The sequence below is a fragment of the Bos mutus genome, chromosome 1, assembly GCF_027580195.1.
Source record: "Bos mutus isolate GX-2022 chromosome 1, NWIPB_WYAK_1.1, whole genome shotgun sequence".
Classification (NCBI taxonomy): Eukaryota; Metazoa; Chordata; class Mammalia; order Artiodactyla; family Bovidae; genus Bos; species Bos mutus.
This window is the reverse complement of record NC_091617.1, coordinates 80,241,576-80,263,340: the sequence shown is the minus strand read 5'-3', so window position 1 is coordinate 80,263,340 and position 21,765 is coordinate 80,241,576. Positions and strand designations below refer to the sequence as shown.

Genomic DNA, 21,765 nt, shown 5'->3' with positions numbered 1-21,765 from the left:
CCGTTAGAGCAAAGAAAAAATTGACAGCGAAGCAGCACAGCTCAGTAAAAGAGGCTCTGGCTGCGAAGTTGGCACATCCTGGGCTGAAATCCAATCTTTATCACTTACTGACCCAAGGTCACAGAGCTAGTTACATAACTGCTCTGAACCTCAGTTTCCTCATCAGGAAAGTAAGAACAATCAGGTTACTTGTCCCATAGATCTGTTGTAAAGGTTACCTAAGACAACCCATGTAAAAGGTCCCAGCACACTGCTAGGTTCTTAGATACCATTACTCTCAAACATCAACTATCCAACCTCCTCCCCACAGCCTGCCATAAGCTAAATTCAGAAATTATGCAAAATGGTAGGGAAGATCTTAAGGACTGGGAGACTTTCACGCACACGAGTTCCCTTGCTATCTAGACAGCCTCTAGTCTCCTTTCTCAAAAAGAGAATGCTGATTTTTATTCCAGGTGGTACCATGCCACCCAATTTCAATTAATATTTATTTTCCTGCCATATACCAAGAGCCAGGCACTGTTGCAAAAGAAAACCCAAACACTGTCCCTAAAAGCCCACCAAAGAGCTCTGAAACAGCTCTCAGAACTTTGTGTGAGGCCTGTCAGCAATTAAACTCAAATTGGCCCATCCAAACTGTGATAGAACACAGAGAAGAGAAACCAAGTATGCCTTTTAAAGGCCTAGATATTTGATTTTTCAAGATCAAATATGGAAGGTGATATAAACACAAGATCTTCCCAGGAGATTAGACGGTAAAAGTATTAGTTTTTTATGTATACAACATTAATGAGTCTAAAGATGAAAAGATTAGGGGTAGAGAACTTTACATTTTTAAAACTTTAAACAAAGAGCTAAAAGTGTATAGGTAATAGTATCTATATCATTTTAGGAAGATTCCTTTAGTAGTTTTCTTTATGGAACATAAAAGTGATTTTTAAAACAAGATTGTCATGGAAGCTAACATTTGAGTACTTTCCCTATGCCAATGTGATTAAGTCACCCAATGATTCTATGTGGTAAGTATCTAGTAGTCTCCCATTTTCAGATAAAGAAACCAAAGCTTGGGAAAGTTAAATGCCTCCCTGAGGTCATACAGATAGGAAGTAGCAGAGTTGGGACTCAATTTCAGATCTGTTAATCAGTTCAACTCCAGAGCCTATATTATTCATACAATTGTTTCAATAATTGCTTTTAAATACCTTCTTGATGACATTTAAATATCATACAGGCCAGGCAGCTAGAAAACTTAAGTTTGGAAATTCAGAAATATACACTTGAAGAACTCTAGGATTGAAGAAATAATAAATACTTGAAACTGAATTTTTAAAATACCACAGGTCAGAACTTGTGGGGTATAGCTAAAGCAGGACTTGGAAGGGAGATCAAATAATCGATTACTTGTAACCAGGGTATTTTGGGGAGTAAAAAGAAAAGCTATCAGGAATTACTTTCACAAGCTATGTGACCCAGGAAAAACTGAAGGTATGGTCACCCCAGCCTTAGGAGAAATCTTATTTGGTCATGTATTTAGAGTATAAAGAAGCTACAAGTTAGCCAACCAAAGAAGCTAAAACAGAATAAACAAAAAATATAGAAAATTTCAGTAGGAGCAGAAACCAATGAAATAGAAAGTATCCAATAGAACAAGCAAATCTAGAGTTGATTTACTGAAAAGACAAGTGATATAACCTGCTAAGACTAACACAGTCTAGATAAATAGAATAAAAAATGAAAAATGGATAAACAGATGATGCTATAGAGGTTGTTAAAAGGGCACTTTTGTTCAGTTGCTCAGTCACGTCTGATTCTTTGTGACCCCATGGACTGCAGCATGCTGACATTAGGAACAGCTTTACGCCAATTTTTATTTCTTCATTTTTAATGCACATGGGCTTAGTTGTTCTGTGGCATGTGGGATCTTCCCAGATCAGGGATCGAACCCACGTCTCTTGCATTGGCAGGCGGATTCTTTACCACTGAGCCACCAGGGAACACCATGTGCCAATTTCTAAAACTTGTGAAACAAATTCCTAGAAAAATTTGTTAAATTCACTCAACTAAACAGAAATCCAGACCAAGACCATAAAAGGTGAGGATACTGAACCAGTAATTAAAAATCTTCCCACAAAGAAAATATCAGGCCCCAATGGCTGTACTGGTAAATTCTTCCAAAATTTCAAAGAATAAAAAACCCCAATTTCACACAAGCTATTTTGGAATATATAGAAAGGAAAATATCATTACTCATCTGGTGAGAATAACCTCAATGCTAAAACCCAACAGGGATAATATAAGAAAGGGAAATTATATATCATTCTCAATCATAAATACAGATGCAGGAGTCCTAAATACATGTTGGAAAACCTAGCCCAGCAATGTATATATGATTATATATAACAAAGTTTAGTTTATCACAAGAATACAAGATTGGTTTCATATAAAATCAGTGTAATTCACCACATAGAAAAACTAAAGGAGAGCTATTCATTTGATCTCAACAGAGGCAGAAGAAGCATTTGATAAGATTCAACATGTATTCATATTAAAAAAGAAAACCAACAAAACCCAGCATTCTAGGGATAGAAGGAAATTTTCTTCAGCTTAATAAAAGGTATAACAAAAACAACCCTATTTTAAACATAAGGAAATGCAGAAAATGAGCCCTCTTAAGATGCAGAACCCTAAAAACTTCCCATACTGAAACTGTTGTTGTTTTTAGTTGCTAAGTCATGTCTGACTAGAAGTACACAACTCAGTCTGCTGAAGATTCCATTAAGCATCTATGAAACTCAGTTTCGGACACTAAAGTGAATTTGTGCTGTCACACATAACACACTGTTAACAGGAGTGCATGAAAGGGATGTGTCTGACAGGCTACAAGTGTGACTCACTGTCAGGTTCTTCCCTGTCTAAAAACTAGAAAATGTGAAGGACAAAAATGAACAATTAGGGTACACCTGAGAGAAAGGAGAAGAGAAAAACCTGCATATATTATGTCTCTTTAGCATCTTCAGGGAATAAGTAGTTTTCTACTAAATCACAATTATAGAAAATGTAAGCTCATCCTCTAAGCTCTAAAGTTTTGATCACAACCACAGAGAGAACCTTCTCAACAGGCCATTCAGACAACAGACCCTTTCTTGATGACTCTGGGGACTGGGTTCTGACTATCAATTTCAGCGTGATAGCCTATTGCAATACTAATGCCCGTAGGGAGCATCAAGAAGTAGAGGATTTTTAAAAAGGGAATTTTTAAAAAAATTGTTGTGCGAGAACCTTCTCCAGTTGTAAGTGAGCTACTCTCTTACAGCGCGTGGGCTTCTCATTTCAGGGGTTTTTCTCATTACAGAGCACAGCCTTCTAGGCACGTGGGCTTCGGTAGTTGTGGTGCATGGAGATGAGCTGCTCCAAGGCATGTGGGACCTCCCCAGGACCAGGGATCGAATCCATGTCCCTGCACTGGCAGGTGAATTCTTTACCATTGAGCCACCATGGAAGCCCGAAGCAGACGATTTCCCCATCAGGGTTATCTTCTTAAATTTTGCTTTTTGATTTTTTGCTTCTTACTGTCACGTGAGTGTGCAGTGGATTTCAAAATTCCTATTGAGTCGCTAAGTCGTGTCTAACTTTTTGCGATCCCATGGACTACAGTACACCAGGCTTCCCTGTTCTTCACTATCTCCCGAAGTTTGCTCAAACCCATGTCCATTGAGTCGGTGATGCTATCCACCCATCTCATCCTCTGTTTCCCCCTTCTCCTCCTGCCTTCAATCTTTCCCCAAATTTCTAGATGCTGCATTTCTTAGAGGAATCTCTTCAGTTGAACTGCGGGGACTCAACTTGAGATGGAATGACAGTTTTTCTTTATACCATATCTGGCTAGTACTATGGGCATAACATAGGAAGATTTTTGCGCACATTGTAAACAGCACAATAAACTCCTATGAGAGTGGGAAGGTTGAATGAGAAGCAGTCCTCCTTTTCAAGGAGCAGCTGGTCTTTAAGGGTAAATGAAACATGTCTGAACATGCCAAATTACATGGCATTTTTTTCCTCTTTGGGGGGAGGAAATCACGAATATAAATCATGGCTTTCAAATACAGTATTTATCTCCTAAAGCAAATTTTGAGTTGTAAAGAATTATATACTGATTATATAAAACATTAAGAATATAACTGACTAGATTATATAGTCTTAGCAAACAATCACTGTCAATAAACACATTGAAGACAAGATATTGAGCGAAATATGGTCTAAAGAAAGGGGTATACATCATGGTTTTTAAACCTCAAAAGAACTTGTTCTACTCAATTGAAGGAATAAGGCACTCAGCAAAACAAAAAATAAAGGTGTGACAACATGGGTTTAGATAAATGATGTAGGAATTAAGTGGGATTTTGTAGTTTTAAGAGAAAGTCCTGCTAGTTTAAAGAAACAGATGGATAAAATTCAAGGTTGAAATGATTTTTCAAGGTCCCTTACTTAGCTTTTAGTACATTGTCAGCAACCCCTCTCCTGTAAGCATAACCAAAGTGGGGTACTTATGTTTTTGGTTTCTAAAGGTAGGACCTGGTATTTGGCTATGTGACTTTTAGGAAGTCCTTTAGATGCTCTGAGGTCTAATTTTTTTTTTTTTTAATCTGTAAGATACATTTTGTTTGTTTTTATCTTGCCTTTGTTACAGAGCTATTTAGAAAATCTCAGATAAGACTAATTTCCTTCTATCCTGCAAAATACCACATTTTTGTTATGGGGCTAATTTTGAAGTAACATTCCCTCTAACTTAAAAGCACAAGAAAAACTCCAGTTACTAACTAATCTATTCCAGTTTCAAGCAGGCATAAGTTATTAAATGTGTAGTTACTAAGCTTATCATGCTGCTGCTAAGTCACTTCAGTTGTGTCTGACTCTGTGCGACCCCATAGATGGCAGCCCACCAGGCTCCCCTGTCCCTGGGATTCTCCAGGCAAGAACACTGGAGTGGGTTGCCATTCCCTTCTCCAATGCATGAAAGTGAAAGTGAAGTCGCTCAGTCGTGTCTGACTCTTAGCAACCCCATGGACTGCAGCCTACCAGGCTCCTCCATCCATGGGATTTTCCAGGCAAGAGTACTGGAGTTTATCATACCTGACTGCAATTTCTATTGTGTTGTTAGTGGCTCAGTTGTGCCCGACTCTTTGTGAGCTTATGGACTATAGACTGCCAGGCTCCTCTGTCCATGGAATTCCCTAGGCCAGAATACTGGAGTAGGTAGCCATGCCCTCCTCCACGGGGTCTTCCCAACCCAGGGATTGAACCTGGGTCTCCCACACCACAGGCAGATTCTTTACAGTATGAGCCAGAATTGGACTACAGATCTTAGTTTGTCTCATTTTCTGTGTGCAATCCTCTATCTACAAGCATAATCACTTGTCATGTTTTTGGTGTATTTTGCATCACACAGATATCATTATCTCAATAATAGACAAGCACAATAAGAACAAAATTGAGTACTGGGCACTTGATTCTTAGGGAAAAAAAAAAGTTGTCTAGGTGTGGGGGTAGAAGACAGGGGTACACCATGATTTCCCAAAGTACGACAGTAATATTTCCAGGTCCTGCCCCAGACCCACAACTCCATCTCTGGAGTACAGCAAGAAGTCTACACTACTAATAATCCCCCGCTGAGGACTCCTCTAGTACACCTTCAGATCTGATAATACAGTGCTCTGGTACAGAAGCCCAAGAGCCCATGTTTGTTTGTGTTTTATCTATGCAGGCACCTGCCCTTCACCTCAGTTCTGTTAAAGATCTCAGTATCACTCTGTGTGTGGGTGAGGTCTTGATTTCAGACCCACCACTCCTAAAGGCGGAGGGGTAAGGGGAGGTGAGTGCAAGATGGAAGGCAGATTTCAGGGAGGAATTGCCCCCTAAAAGAAATATCTACTTTCTGGCTCCTGCCTTTGGATACCTGAGGACAGACACTCAAATCGCAGGGATCAAATGTCCTCCTTTCGGGAGGAGGCCGGGTAGCCTGGAGACAAAGCTACTCTATCACTGAGACTAAGGCATCCTATCTTCCAGGGCTGCAGGAAGATGAATAACTACCAGCAGAATTAGTAATAGGAGATTCTCCCCCAGTTCAGTGAGCCATTGATACAACCTGTTTACACAGGCTCTCTGCACATGAAATGGATTAAGGGAAAATATGAATAAGAGATTTAACACAAAGTGATTTCCCTTTACATATGGTATAACAAATTAAAGTTGGCTAATTATTTCAAATACAAAATATATACCCCACCTCAACCCGCCTCTTCAATTACTAATCTCTGCATACAATCAGAAAAGACAGTTTAAAAACACAAAACCGAAATTATTGAAATAAAAATGGTATCCAGGCCTGCGTTCACAAACTGGCAGGCCTCAGGGGTGATTCTGCCCACAGATTTTGTTTAGTCTGCAAAGTATTACTGCTGTAATACTTTACAGCAGTAAAGTTGAATTAGTTGCCAGCTTTAAAAAACAAAAACAAAACCCCTGGAATTTCTACACTAAAATTCCAAATTTCCAAATTCTCTTAAAGAAGTACAACTGTTATTACAAGCTAGTGACTAACACACACTTTGAGGTACTTGCCTCCTTCAGATGAAGTGGCTTCCTGTGGAAACTGAGGCCCACCACTGAGCCAGCCAGTGGTCAGCCAGCCAGTCAACACTCTCTCCCCTCAGGCCCTGTATACCATTGGTGTTCACGGCCCCTGGATCAGCAGGGGGAGAAACACTAACCAGACAAATTATGTGGTTATGGTGACTTTCACCGCAAAGGGGGAAGGGAACTGGAACCAGACAAGAGTACTTGCTTTTTTCTGCATTTCATCTAGAAATAGTGACCTCCAATTAAATACCAGCAGGCATCTGGGTTGGACCAGGCCAGAGGAAGATAACTTATATATTCTTCCTCTCCCCCAAGCAGAGCAAGAAAGGACAAACAATAGTCATCACCTTGTAGCCATTGGTAACCACAGATAACTACCTGCCTACCTTATCACTTCATTCCAGAGGGACTGAAATAAAAAAGGCCCCCAGAATATCCTGTATTAAGGGAAGGCCACAAGCACGCAAAGTTCTAGAATACCACAGATAACGAACTTCAAAGGCTGGGACCTAAGAGGTTAAGTTTGGTGCTTGCAGAGTAGATTCCTTTTACATCTTAGTTTTTCTGAGAATGAATCACTTTGGACAAGTTATTCTGATGCCTCTATTTCCTTATTAAGAATGCAGAAATACCTGGAGTGAAATCAAGATCTCTATCTCAAAAGTAGAAAATTAAAAATACAGTCCAAAAAAAAAAAAAAAAGAAAAAAACAATCCTCAGGTAATCCCCCTACTGTAAAAATGTATTAAAATCAAATGAGTAATAACACCTCCGATAACTCAGCAATCTTCCCTAATACGTAAGTAAAATGGTAATAAAGTATTAATGGGTAGCATAAATCAAGGTATGATTCTAGCAGGTGGTATCCAATGAGGAGCCAGCAAAGCTGCCCTCAGCCAAGGTCAACAGACAGGGTCAACATCCTGAGCAGGTCCGTCTTCCTCTGCTTCTACAATGGGGAAGAGTACCAGCCACCTCTCCCTTACCTACTTCATAAGGGTGTTGCAAGGCCTATATCCCCTCTGCAGTACCTTAGGAGCAGGGTGATACGTTGTTTAGTCGTTCAGTCGTGTCTGACTCTGTGTGACCCCATCAGGCTCCTCTGTCCATGGACTTCTCCAGGCAAGAATACTGGAGTGAGTTGCCATGCCCTCCTCCAGGGGATCTTTCTGACCCAGGGATCGAACCTAGTCTCCTGCATTGCAGGGGATTCTTTACCACTGAGCCACCAGGGAAGCCCCAAAGTGATAATATAAACAGGTCATATTCATATTATTAGTAGTCTTACCTCAAAACATGCCTCAGTGGAATGAGAGCTTTATAGGTACCTGGCAAATGACTACTATTTCCCCTCGCCCTCAGAGATAGAGGGGTGGGAGGAGGTGGTAAAGGAAGCCCAGATCAGCACCCACCTCTGTTCTGATGGATACTGGTTTTCAGGCATCATCTTTGGCATCTGCAAGGGCTGATGTGGCGGCCGGGGGACCGCAAAGGTTTGCTGCTGTGGTCCAGGTTCCGGAAGCGAATGAGGGGTGGGGGTGGGGCCCACACCTGGGACTGGGCCAGCTGCAGGGGCATGTGCCGCCGAGGTGGGCAGAGTTGCCTGAGGTGGGGGAAATAGGGAATTCTGATGGGTGGGAGACAGCGGGGTGGTAGGAGGGGTTAATGGCTTGAACCCAGAGGGAGGCTTCCTATCATAGGCACTGTAAACAGAAAAAGAGAAGGAACCATTTAGCCGCAATGAAGCCATTAGTGTGGTCACCAGGTCCAGCAGAACTCGAGGTTGCAGCCCACGGTTGCCAGGAAATGACAGCATTAACATAGTTAAATTGCTGGCAGCCCCGAGGGAATATTTGTACCTCTGAAAAGTGACAAGCACACTGCGTCACAGGGACTTGTTTAACACTTCTAGTGATTCTTCTCAAAGATAATTTTAGCCTCAGCTTCCGGTTTCCTTTTTCCCCTTTTCTAAAAGAATTCTCCATGTATGCGCGTGCAGGGGTGGATGGATGAGGGGAGAAATTAGGTCCTGGGGGAGTTTTCTGGCCCCCTCTCCCAAGAATTCCAGGGTTCCCAGGAACAAGAACCTTTGAATTTTCTGCTGTAACATCACTTAACAAAGCTTCTCCTCCCCTTTTCAGGCAGATCTATGTTTATCTTCTAGAGCAAAGAATGATTTAAAATTAAAGCTTCATTCCCGGGGCTTGGATATTCTTAAGTAAAGGGCACTGGCATGGGGATTTTCTTCATATATTCTGATGTGAAGATTACTTCTTTGGTGCTTAAAGTTCACATTAACATATGATAGACATGAAGGAGCATATAGTCCCTCCCTTGAAGCCACAGATCAAATAGCCCAGCATTCAGGGTTCTTTCCCTTGGGAGGGCTCAGGGCCCCATGAAATCAGTCCCCTGCAGGGCTGATTTAACAGTTCTGCACGTTACATGCAGACAAAGCCCATTTGGACTGGCTACAGCTAGAGGATCATTATACTGCCACCAGAGACGGGTGCGCTACACTGAGCGTCTGCTGAATAATACTGGAAACAATCAACGAGCCGGCCACTTCCTGGCCAGCCTTTCTCTGGCTCAACTTACCAATAGTTGTAGAGGCACTTTTCTCCATAATTAGCACCGAGAGCCTGCTCGTGGCTACAGGACGACAGCTCAGAGGAGGGGCTGTGCAGCTCCCGTTTGATCTTGGTTGGAGGTGGGGCATGAAGCACCACTGAAATCAGAAGAGGGATGAGGGGAGGGACAGAGAGGACAGTGATTAACAGGGAACACAATGCTTCCTTCTGCAAACCCTATACTAGCTGATTGTTCTTGGAACTCATGTCCAGTCACACGCCAGAGGAAGCCAAACACTTAACACAGAGCCTTCCATCTAAAACCAATGAAAAGTTCTTTAAAGTCAGAAATCATCATCTGACACTTTAAATTAGCCAAGGTTCCCCACCCCACCCCCACCCCCGCAAACTTTTTCTATGTTGGGTCCACTGCCTGGAGGCTCTGAAGCCCTTAAAGATCCTGTAGGTGATGGTGCTTCAAGAAAAACACAGGTGTGATAAGAATGCCAAGGATTGCAGACAAGAACAATTCTGTTTTGGAAAAGGACAAAACACCCAAAAATATACTGGTAGACATTACACGTTAGCTTATCTAAGGCTTCAAATTGCCATGGCAAAAAAAAAAAAAAATAGAGGCGTATATACAAATGAAATATGACTTAAAAAATATGATTTTAAAGTCCTTCCTCAAGCAACTGTAAATATTAGCTCTGAGTAAGAAATACCCAATCTTTAGGGGCACTTCAAAAACTTTTAAATTTTATATTGGAGTACAGCAGATTCACAACATTGTGATCATTTCAAGCGCACAGCAAAGGGACTCAGCCATACATATACAGGCATCCATTCTCCCCCAACTTCCCTCCCATCCAGACTGCCACATAACATTGAGCAGACTTCCCTGTGCTACACAGTAGGTCCTTATTGGTTATCCACTTAAAATACAGCAGTGTGTACACGTCAATCTCAAATTTTCAAAAGCAAAGGAATACAACGATGGACCCCAAACCACAAATGAGGAGAGGCTAGCTGCATACGGGAGGCCTGGAAAACCTCCATGCTTGTGTCTGCTTCATGCCTTTCCAGTGCCCTACCAGGAAGGGCAGGCGCTCATAACCAATCCTTTCACAGATGGTACCAATTACTCTTCCTAAATTGATAGTATACAGAGCTGCTGCTTTGTATGGAAGTCGATTGAACATTCCATTGTTGATGCTGAGACAGCAGAGGAGTTAAGTTTTTCAAATGTATCTAGGAGCTAACTCATTTTAAAGAGGGTGCTTTACCCAAAGTAGAAGGGCAAACTCTTAGAAGACGCTGTACTGTAAGGATTGTCTTCTGGCTATGGGAGGGAGAGGGAAAGGAACGAGTTAAGCTTCTCTACCGGCTGTTATCCACTGGATTGCAGTTCTCATTAAATGGCTAACAGTGCTTAGTGCTCTGGTGACCACCGAATTTTTCTGTTGCACTCAATGTTTACTCCTGAGCCATCTTCCAGAAGCTTAGTTTTCTTAGTGATTTATATTAGGTAGAATTAGTGAAATGACAATTCTTTTCTAAGACTGAACAATCTTTCTGCCAACTGGTTTCTCAGGTGCTTCCTCCAACCCTGAATTCTGGACTCAGAAGTGAACAAATGAGACTGAAGACTTGATCACAGATGACAAGTTTATAAAAGCAAAGTCCTGCCAGTGACTGACTGGCAAGGGCAGGTTTTCATAATTCCTTTCCTACAAAATGCCAACTGCTTTTCCCAAACACACAAAATAAGTTCGGAACTGGCAGATTATATTTAGAAGTCATTAGAGTCTCTCTCGTGATTTTTTTGATGGTGACATCATGGCAGCCAACCCTCAATTGCTATCGAATGTTTTCAGACATTCAGACACAGAAAATGGCTAAGCTTGCTCTTGTTAGAATGCTGTTGGTAAACGAGAGGGAGAGTCGGATATGCAGGGGATGTTCTAGTTCTCGGCACTGCTCCTGGGTCATTGCTTCTCCTCTTACCAGTCTTCTGTCATAAAAGTTTTGGACTGGTGATGATGCCCCAACATAAGCAGCAGTTACATGTCCTAGAAAGTACTTTTCTGACTTTATTTTAAGAAAATCATTTATAATCACTGTTTCTCCTAAGTTTGGAGAGTAAACAGCAATAGCATTGTTCAATTTTCTCATTTCAGGCTTCAGAAATGTTTTGACATTTTCATGGTATTATAAAAGTTACCAGTTCTACTGACAAGATTAATACCAGAGGGTAAACCAAAGTTTTCCAGAAAGCAAACTTTTATAATGTTTTCAGAAATACCATATACCCATTTTGAAAGTCTTAAGTTTTGGCTAACTCTGATATCTGTGGGCGCTCAGTTGTGTCTGACTCTTTGAGGCCCCATGGACTATATAGCCCACGAGGTGCCTCGGCCCACGGAATTCTCCAGGCAAGAATATTGGAATGGGTTGTCATTCTCTTCTCCAGAGGATCTTCCCAACCCAGGGAAGAAACCCACGTTTCTTGCATCTCCTGCACTGGCAGGTGGATTCTTTACCACTAGTGCCACCTGGGAAGCCCGATTCTGATGTCTTAATTTCCTCACATCTACATGGCACTCCTAGTGTGTACCACACCATTTGGGCTCTACATTATATGGTACCTTCTCTCATACCATAACTGTCCTATACCTGGAATCTTATGTTCTCTATCCAAAGGAGGAGTTCAAGAAGTAAATGAGTGCTGTGGTTTGAATTGTTGTAACCTCCCAAATTCATACGCTGAAATTCTAATGTCCTATGTGATATTAGGGGGAGGGGCCTTTGGGAGATGATTAGATCACGAGGGCAGAGGTGTCTGAGGACACAAGTCAATGAAGGGGAGCCCTCACCCAGCCATGTCGGCACCATGATCTCAAACTTCTAGCTTCCAGAACAGTGAGAAATAAATTTCTGTTGTCTATTAGCTCCCCAGTCTGTAGTATCCTTGTTTAGTCACTAAGTTGCATCTGACTCTCTGCGCCGCCATGGACTGTAGCACGCCAGGTTTCATTACCTCCTGGAGTTTGCTCAAACTCATGTCTATTGAGTCAGTGATGCTATCCAACCACCTCATCCTCTGCTGTCGTCTTCTCCTTTTGCCTTCAATTTTCCCCTTCAAGCTCTACTAAGATTCAGGGGTTATATTTCGAATTAATTTTTAAAATTTGATGGCAGGGTCCACATTTACCTTTGAAGGCTAGACATGATGTTAGTCATATTTTTTTTCCCCTTGGGGGTCAACCATTCGAAGGAGGGAGAAGAGAGTGCAATGTGGCAGGAATGAGATTTGGAAGTTTCACAGATAATGGACAGGAAAGCCAACAGGGGGCCATTTGAGGGGTAAGGAAGGATGCTCAGTCTCCACAGAGAGGTTGCTGGGTCAGAGGATGTATGAAAGAGCCTGATAGTCATATGCATGTGTTTTAAGTAGGAAAGTAGAAGCCCAAGGAATGCTCGTAACTTTTAACCTGTTCCCTCTTTGTAAAATGAGATATATGATGCTGCCTTGAGAAGGTTGGACTGTGAAGAAGGCTGAGCGCCGAAGAATTGATGCTTTTGAACTGTGGTGTTGGAGAAGACTCTTGAGAGTCCCTTGGACTTCAAGGAGATCCAACCAGTCCATTCTGAAGGAGACCAGCCCTGGGATTTCTTTGGAAGGAATGATGCTAAAGCTGAAACTCCAGTACTTTGGCCACCTCATGCGAAGAGCTGACTCATTGGAAAAGACTCTGATGCTGGGAGGGATTGGGGGCAAGAGGAGAAGGGGACGACAGAGGATGAGATGGCTGGATGGCATCACTGACTCGATGGACGTGAGTCTGAGTGAACTCTGGGAGTTGGTGATGGACAGGGAGGCCTGGCGTGCTGGGATTCATGGGGTCGCAAAGAGTCAGACACGATTGAGCAGCTGATCTGATCTGATCTGATCTGAGAAATAGAGAAAATGGCACAGCATCTTGCAGATGGTGCTATGATGTTGTATAATCATACACTATGGTTTCAAAAATAGAGTACTTACCTTCACACAGGTGACTTACTAAACCATGACAGAGACTGAGGACTATAAACCATGGCAATGAATCACAATTAAAAGAGGAGCATGAACTCCTGAAGAAGTTTAAGAAAAAAAAAAAGCTGTTTGACTATTTGAATTGATAAACATTTTCTACAACAGAAAACTTGAGTTTAATTAAGCTCAGTTACAGAAGATGGACCCATAAAGCCAATGATGTCCTATGAACAATTTCTGGCAAATATGGGCCACCTTCCTTATTGTAAAGATTTCTTTCATTCACTCATCCATTGATTCATTTGTTGAGCATCTTCCATGGGTCAGGTTCCTGAAGGTGCTAGGGATATGCTGGTAAACAAAACAGACATGGTGGTCCTTTTCCTCATGGCATGCATAATTTAGTGAGGGATCTGACTTCTAGCATCTTCCGATAAATGTAATTAGAGTTGGACTAGAGTCTATCTGATAGTCCACTTAATTTAGGCCTTTACAGTTATGGATAAGGACCCTGAGGACCAAAGGAGTTGAAGGAATGGCTTGAGGTCTTGAAGCTGCTGGTACTGGAGAGGAAAGGAAGGAAGAGCGCCCCCAACTGTCATCTCAGTCATCTACCACATTGGCAGAAATGGGCGATACTGCACTCACCCACTATGTTCATCAAAAAGAGGACATAAACCCTGTTTTCAATGAAAACAACAAAAATACCACATTACACCTTATTAAGAGAAAGTGTTCTAGAACAAAAGAACAATGGATAACTAATACCTCTGGAAAAGAACCAGGTAGACCAAGAAAGAGGCAACCAGACGGATCCCTTATCATTGGCCCTGGCTAGTTTACTTAACATTATTTTATCCAATCTTCCGAACCCAGTGAGAAAGCTGCTTTCATTGTCTCCATTTTAGAGATAAGAAAAATCAAGGCTCAAAAGGTAATCTGCCAAAGTCTCATAGCTCTCAGTGGTCAGTATACCCATCAGTTGTCAGTCATTCCATTATATTGCCTCCCAAATGGAACCTGAGCAAAAAGGACTAAATCAAAAAGGGATTAGAACAAATAGGGAAAGAGATGGAGAAAGAAGACAACTGCAGAGAAGCAGAGGAATGCTCTTTGCCAGTTCTCGGGGTCTGTATCCTCGAGTACTCTACTCTCCAGCTGGTGACATGCCTGACACATCTGAAGCCACTCAAGGACTTACACTTTCTCCTGTCTCTAGGTCCCCAAAACGCTCAGGTTCCCTCCCTCACTCCTACTAGCAACAAACATCTCTTGATTCTAGTTGTTTCTACTTCTTAGTCCTTGCCTCCCATCCTAGTATTCCATCTAATAAGATCTCATTCCCCCTTCTATTGTCCAGCTAATCAAAATCTTTCCAGATAGCTGAAGGCACTGTGGAAGACCTGGCATCTACAGCCAGTCATTGACCAGTCAGATGCCACACTGTTGCTGTGGATACCCTCATGCACCCCCAAATGCCCCGCCCCTCCTGAAGCTGTTGCTTGACAATTCCCTCCTAAATGCCGCCTCTGAGACGAGAACACTGTGAGCGGGCTCTCTGGACCTCTACTTGACTATCAGAACTCTGTTAAGGATCCATACACAAATGAGAGTCTCCACTTGTCAGGGGTAGGAAAGACGGGTTGGCTGGCTGATAAGATATGTCTACATCCGTGGGCATGCACTACAAAGTACAATGTGTTGCTCTGTAGACCACCATAACACCATTTAAAATTTAGATAGGATGTTCACAAATCAACCAACTTAATTTCATAGTTCCTTTTCTTACTAGGAAACTCCTTAGAAGATTTTTCTATCTGACACCATGATCAAAAATCAAGCCTGATCCTAGCCAGTGTAGTAAGTTAAGAAAAATGAATAAAAGGAAAAAAGAGAAGGAAAAATACCTCAATCACTTATTGCCAAGTGGGTACATAGAAAATATGAAAGTATCCACCAAGTATGAGAATCAATAAGCTAACTTACCAAGATCATTGGCTACAAGGCAAGTACATAAAAAGAATGACTTACATACATAGTAACCTAAACAATGTGAAATTAAAGAAATACATTTAAAATAGCAACAGATAGCATCAAATACCCAGGAACACATCTAATATCTAGGAACACATCTAATAAAAGACATGCAAGGTAGCTAAACTGAACTATAAAACCCCGAGGAAAATCAAAGAATTCTAAATAAATAGAAGAATACATCAGTTCACAGGCTGGAAGGCTTGATACTATAAAGATATTAATTCTTCTCAAATTTATCTATAGGCTCAATATCAAACAAAATCTCAGTTCAGTTCAGTCTCTCAGTCGTGTCCGACTCTTTGCAACCCCATGAATCCCAGCACGCCAGGCCTCCCTGTCCATCACCAACTCCCGGAGTTCACTCAGACTCACGTCCATTGAGTCAGTGATGCCATCCAGCTGTCTCATCCTCTGTCGTCCCCTTCTCCTCCTGCCCTCAATCCCTCCCAGCATCAGAGACTTTTCCAATGAGTCAACTCTTCGCATGAGGTGGCCAAAGTACTGGAGTTTCAGCTTTAGCATCATTCCTTCCAAAGAAATCCCAGGGCTGGTCTCCTTCAGAATGGACTGGTTGGATCTCCTTGCAGTCCAAGGGACTCTCAAGAGTCTTCTCCAACACCACAGTTCAAAAGCATCAGTTCTTCGGCACTCAGCTTTCTTCACAGTCCAACTCTCACATCCATACATGACCACTGGAAAAACCATAGCCTTGACTAGATGGACCTTTGTTGGCAAAGTAATGTCTCTGCTTTTCAATATGTTATCTAGGTTGGTCATAACTTTTCTTCCAAGGAGTAAGCGTCTTTTAATTTCATGGCTGCAGTCACCACAAAATCTCAGTACTCAGAAATGAGAATGAAGAAATTACAATCAAGCTTTAACAGGGAGTCTCACAAAAACCAAAAAAGCCAGATACTACATGACCCCATTTACAATAATATTCAAAAGGAAACAAAATTATTCTATGGTGTTTCAAGTCAGGATGGCGGTTACTCCTGTCTCTAGGGGTGGTGCCTCTTTAGCGGGTACGTAGAGTTTCCTCACTCTCATATAGGTCTTGATCTAAATGCCTGTACCATTTGTGAAAATTTATCAAGCTACTCTTGTCACGCATTATTTCAGTTGTTTCTATTTAAACAAACAGCCCTGGGACTTCCCTGGTGGCCCGGTGGTCAGGACTCCACACTACATTTGATCCCTACATGCCTTGGGGCCCGGCCCCCAAAAAAGGCAGCTCCTGTCCTGGTCAAACAGCACCACTGAGTTAACATTAAGATTTCTTCAAGCTTTAGAAAATCTTTCTTCGGTGATGGTGCAGAAGCAGCCTTTCAAGAAATAACCCAATTGTTTCAAAATAGAAATAAGTAGACAAACTAACCCATTCAAGAGAAATAATAATTCCCTCTGACAAAATCTGTTTCCTGCCCACAAGTACAGGCCTGTGGCTTCTGTCCAAGGCAGCTACGATGCCAGTGCTGGCAGTGAACTTCACTATTTCAGCGCAGAGGAGCAAAACAAAGGAAAACACTTTTGTTGAATGTTACGATAAATGACAGTTGGAGTCAAAAGGAATTTTTTCAGAAAGACAAAAACCACCTTGTCTAATAAGCCTTTCCTTTGGTGCCTCATGATCGTCAAAGTTTCAATTTGCCACAGCCTTTGTTGTGAATACATACAGCATTTTTGTAATAGATACTGAATGTTAAAGAAACTGCCAATCAGTTATAGTGCGGTCTGACCGGGGAGAGACTAAGCCAGTCCTGCGTCTTTGGCTTCACACAGAGGCCTCCTTCTCTTAGGTGTTGCTGTTAAGGTTTTGTTTTGGGGTTTTCCTCTCCATCTTCTTCAGTTTCATTTTCATTACCTTCATCTAGAGCAGACTCATCTGTCCCAAATCAGCATGCAGGCCTGACCTCAGGGCAGACCTTATTTGGTTACGCCTGACAGCCATGATCTTACTGTACATGGAAGGTTGTGTCTCATGATGCAAGTTGACCAGAACACCAACATCTGCCTCCACATGGCACGTCTTGCGGCTATGCCCCAGTGCCAGCCCATGTCTCCAGAGCCTCTCGTAGCACTTGTAAACAAACGTGGTGCAGATGTACATGGCCATGGTTGAGAGACTTTTCAGGATTCCCAGAGCCATAATCCTACAAAGAAGCTTCATCCCTCAGCTTACTGCTCTCTCTGCCACCAGCGGTGGGTCACTGTTCCTTTCTCAGACCACTACCACCTCACCTCCTTCTCCGTAAGGAATACGTACTGTGTAGTTCCAAGAATGGTGGCAGGGGGAGCCCAAGACACCTGCCTATACTGCTCTTTGGTTGTGGCGGCAAGTAGAATGCCAGGAAAGAAGACAGAGGGACATGTCAATTTAAAAATGATGTTGGCAAAATAGAGCATGTGTGGTCTCTACTCCCCTGATTACTCCTAACTTGTCAGGGTGCCACTGGCAAAGACGAGAGGGGGCTTTAAGTCACTAGATGTGGTGTCCCTTGAGTTCTGCACACAAAGAAACCCCAAAAGACCTACTTTCCAACATACTGCTGACTTTCCTTAGTCCTGGCCTTCCTTGGACAAACTCTGAGACAAAGCATAGTCAGCCAGTTAGTAAGAAAAGGATAGACAGGCTGAGGTTTATTTAAGTTCTACCATATTACTGGAAGTTGGAAATCAGTCTTTATTTTAGTTTTCTACTACTTTGTGTAGATTAGAAACCATTTCAAACATAAAACATATTCCTAATCTTGGTATTTCTTGTAATTGCTATAGCAAATGACAAGGACAGGCCATAATTCCCTGTTCTGAGAACCAAAAGAGGTTCAAGGGAGATTAAGTGGACAGGTTCTGGCACTTAAAAAATATCTGGAAAAATATCTGGATGCCTTTTGGATTTCTAAACCAAATAAGAGACATGCTCAAACCCGTTTGAATGGATGGTTAGCACTGTTTCTGCCTGGCAACAGTTTCCAAAAATAAAAATTTGAAATGTTATCAAATTTAGGGGCACAAGTTCTAAAAGTAGAATTGGTGGAGATATGGGGGACTGCCATTTTCTCTAATATCTGACAGTGCTAACCTTTGTAAGCATAAATTAAAAAATTGAATGTAGCAAAAATCATCCATAAATAGTAAAAAATCAACTATTTAGTAAGCTGTGCTAAAAACTGTAAGTCCCTCAAAAGCCTTCTCTTCAAACGTGCACAAACCTCTCCATTTGACTCAGTTCTTTCACCACTGTTTTAAGGTCAACAAAATAACATGGATATGAGGTGAGAAAACCCACAACATAGGGAATTTCCATGCCTAAGGTCAGCATTTCTGTATATTTGTGTTTCTACATATCCTTTAAATATGTACCCTAAAAAGTCAACTACAAAATAGCTGGCAAGGACTCTTCAAAAAAAAACAAAAACACAAAACAGTCAGTGTTACTGGGGGGAGGAGGGCAAGGTGGGCAGATTCTTGTCTGATATAAGAGATGTAACAATAAGCTTGATGTACGATTCTTAAATTCTAGATCAAAAACAATATTGATATCAGTTATAAAAGACAGCTGGGAAATTCTGAGTATTACTGAATAAAAGTTAATTTTCTTAGACTATGTAGAAGAATGTCCTCAGTCTTTTGAGATGCACACTGAAGTATCTGGGGGTGAAATGTGATAAAGCTTGCAACTTTCCAATAACTTGGGAAGAATATATAGAGAAATGAAGTAAATGCAGCAATATGTCTTGAAAAAAAAAATCAATAAAATGGCTATTATATCATCTCCTCTGAGATACTTGGAGAAAAAACCCTATCTTACGGTTGACTGAACAGTTCAGCAGACGTGCTAACAACTTCAAAACCATGCCCTTACACACGAAGGAAGTCACCCCTGGCCTATTACCAAACCTGAAGAAGACCGTCCTGTTTATCTGTACCTTTTACCATGTTTGGATAATACAGCCCCAGGAATCTAAAATTACACAAGGACAAATGTTGTCATACTCTAACATCTAAGCCAGTGGTTCTCAAATATTTTTTTGGCCCTGGCCCACTTAGAAAGGAGAAGAGAACACCTGAGAGGGAAAAATAAACTGCCACTGTTATCACCATGACGACTGTCCATGCCACCTCTACAGCTGCTGGGTAAAAAGACCGCAATTACACAAGTACAAAACAGTAACAAAAGTAAAATCAACCAGTAGTTTCATATACACATTAATAACACATTCAACAGGAACTAAAACAGAAGCTCAACTCAAGATCACAAAGCATTTTTGGAAAAAATAAAATAGAGAATGCCCACTCCTTGTGAATGTACGTGCATAACAGGTTTAGAACACAACCAGAAGACAGGACAGCTCAGATTCCATCCCCGGAGTCCTCAGGAGGGCAGCCTGTAGCCATCACCAACCTGTGCTGGTGACAGAAGGAATGCAAGTTCTCTTCCCCAGTGTTCTCCTTCATGTTTCCTTCTAAGCAGCTGGTTTGGTTCCTTCTGCCCAAAGAGGTTAAGCACGGCCAGGGCCCAGAGAGGAGGTTGGGATTGGGTGACCTGGTCTTTTGGGGCCCTGAGCACCTGGGGGTGGGGAGAAAGGCACAAGAGTTTCTGGGGGCTCCAACTGGCCCAACCTAGCTTATTAGGATAAGTGATCAGAAAAGGGTGGAGCTTAAGACCTAAATTGTGTTAAGTTTGTTGGCTTAGAGAATCCTCTGTGCATTTGTCTTGGGAATCAAGAATGGCAGCAGGACTCTGGGCTGGAAACAAGGCTCTCCATATAACTCATGGGAAATATGACAAACGTCTGGTGCAGCCAACACCTGGGTGAGCAGACCACATCGAGGGGCTGAGATTTCCGGGTAGGTTCATTCTGAATCTCAAACAGCAAGAACAGCTATATTTGTCCTGGGCAAAGTCCTACATGGAGAAAGCAAGGTTTCTGTTCCGGGATAGAATTTAGTATCAGTAGGTATAGAAACGGAGAAGGCAATGGTACCCCACTCCAGTACTCTTGCCTGGAAAATCCCATGGATGGAGGAGTCTGGTAGGCTGTAGTCCATGGGGTCGCTGAGAGTCGGACACAACTGAGCAACTTCACTTTCACTTTTCACTTTCATGCACTGGAGAAGGAAATGGCAACCCACTCCAGTGTTCTTGCCAGGAGAATCCCAGGGACGGGGGAACCTGGTGGGCTGCCAGACGTCTATGGGGTCGCACAGAGTCGGACACGACTGAAGCGACTTAGCAGCAGCAGCAGCAGGTATAGAAAAAGATCTCTTCATGATTGTCACAGCAATAGTATTCAAGATTTTAAGTAATCTGTTTTCCATCATACTAATAAATTTACATAGTTTAAGAAATCAAATAGAACTACAAGGTTTATGGTGAGTAACAATAATATTCAGGGTTTTAGACTAGAGATTAATCATGGTGGTAGGGAATTATGGTGTTGATTATTCCAGTTTATTACTTCCTTGTTTCTCAGTGAGGACCAAAGGACTGGATATTAATTACCCTCGTGGTATATCTCAGGGCCCTAGGGTAAAGAATCAACCCTGAAGTAGCAGAATTCATCAATTAACAACTATAGAAGTCCTCCCTATATGGCCAATACCATCTTCTGTACAATAAATAACACAAGAGCCAAATTAGAAACTGATAAAGCTAGTTCCTAGAACATCTGGTGCCAGGAATCAGATTTCTTCCACGCTGCGGGAAAAACCTACAGTCAGCATAAGACAGGCTTCGGGAATTGGGGTGTGGACAAAAAAAACCCAACAAAACCACTCTACTTTTCATGATTTAGAGCTAGAAATTTGGGGTAATATGGGTCAGCTTGAGAAAAATGTCTTTGAACTTATTATCTTGGTATGGACTACGGGAAAAGGCTATCAGATCCCAACAAATAGGGTTAGAATTACACAGTATTGGAACAGAAACAACCCAAGAGCAAGATTTGAATCTTGACAACTCTGCATGAAGATGGCTAGGGAATACCAGAGCGAAATAATAACCTGCAGAAGCAGAGCTAGGTCTTGCTACAGTGGAAAAAGAGGTGAGGGCAGAAGACACTTCTCTTACTCATAAGAGTAAATAAGGTTATACCAAGTATCAATACTTGGAAATTCTAGGGCAGGAACCTTTGGGGGAATATAAGTCCAGGAATACTTTGTTGGTGAGTTTATATAAAAAATGATAGGCACTTACTTGAAAGATGGTATGCATTGGGAATTTGGGATTAATGCATGTGTGTGTGTATGCATGAGTAGTCTCTCAGTCGTGTCTGACTCTTTGCGACCCCATGGGACTGTAGCTGCCAGGCTCCTCTGTCCATGGGATTCTCCAGGCAAGAATACTGAAGTAGCTTGCCATTTCCGCCTCCAGGGGAATCTTCTCAACCCAGGGAACAAACCTGAGTCTCCCGCATTGCAGGTAGATTCTTTACCTGCTAAGCCACTGGGGAAACTGAGGATTGGGTGTGTATATACTGC

At 42.0% G+C, this 21,765-nt stretch overlaps 1 protein-coding gene across 1 annotated transcript in view; it reads right to left on the bottom strand.

Annotated features, from left to right (window-relative positions):
• The window catches only part of ETV5 (ETS variant transcription factor 5), a 59,342-nt gene that overhangs the window by 21,543 nt on the left and 16,034 nt on the right, over positions 1-21,765 (bottom strand). Inside the window, 2 exon segments of the mRNA XM_005910750.3 lie at positions 8,052-8,342; positions 9,238-9,367. Coding sequence (XP_005910812.2) covers positions 8,052-8,342; positions 9,238-9,367 — 421 coding nt within the window.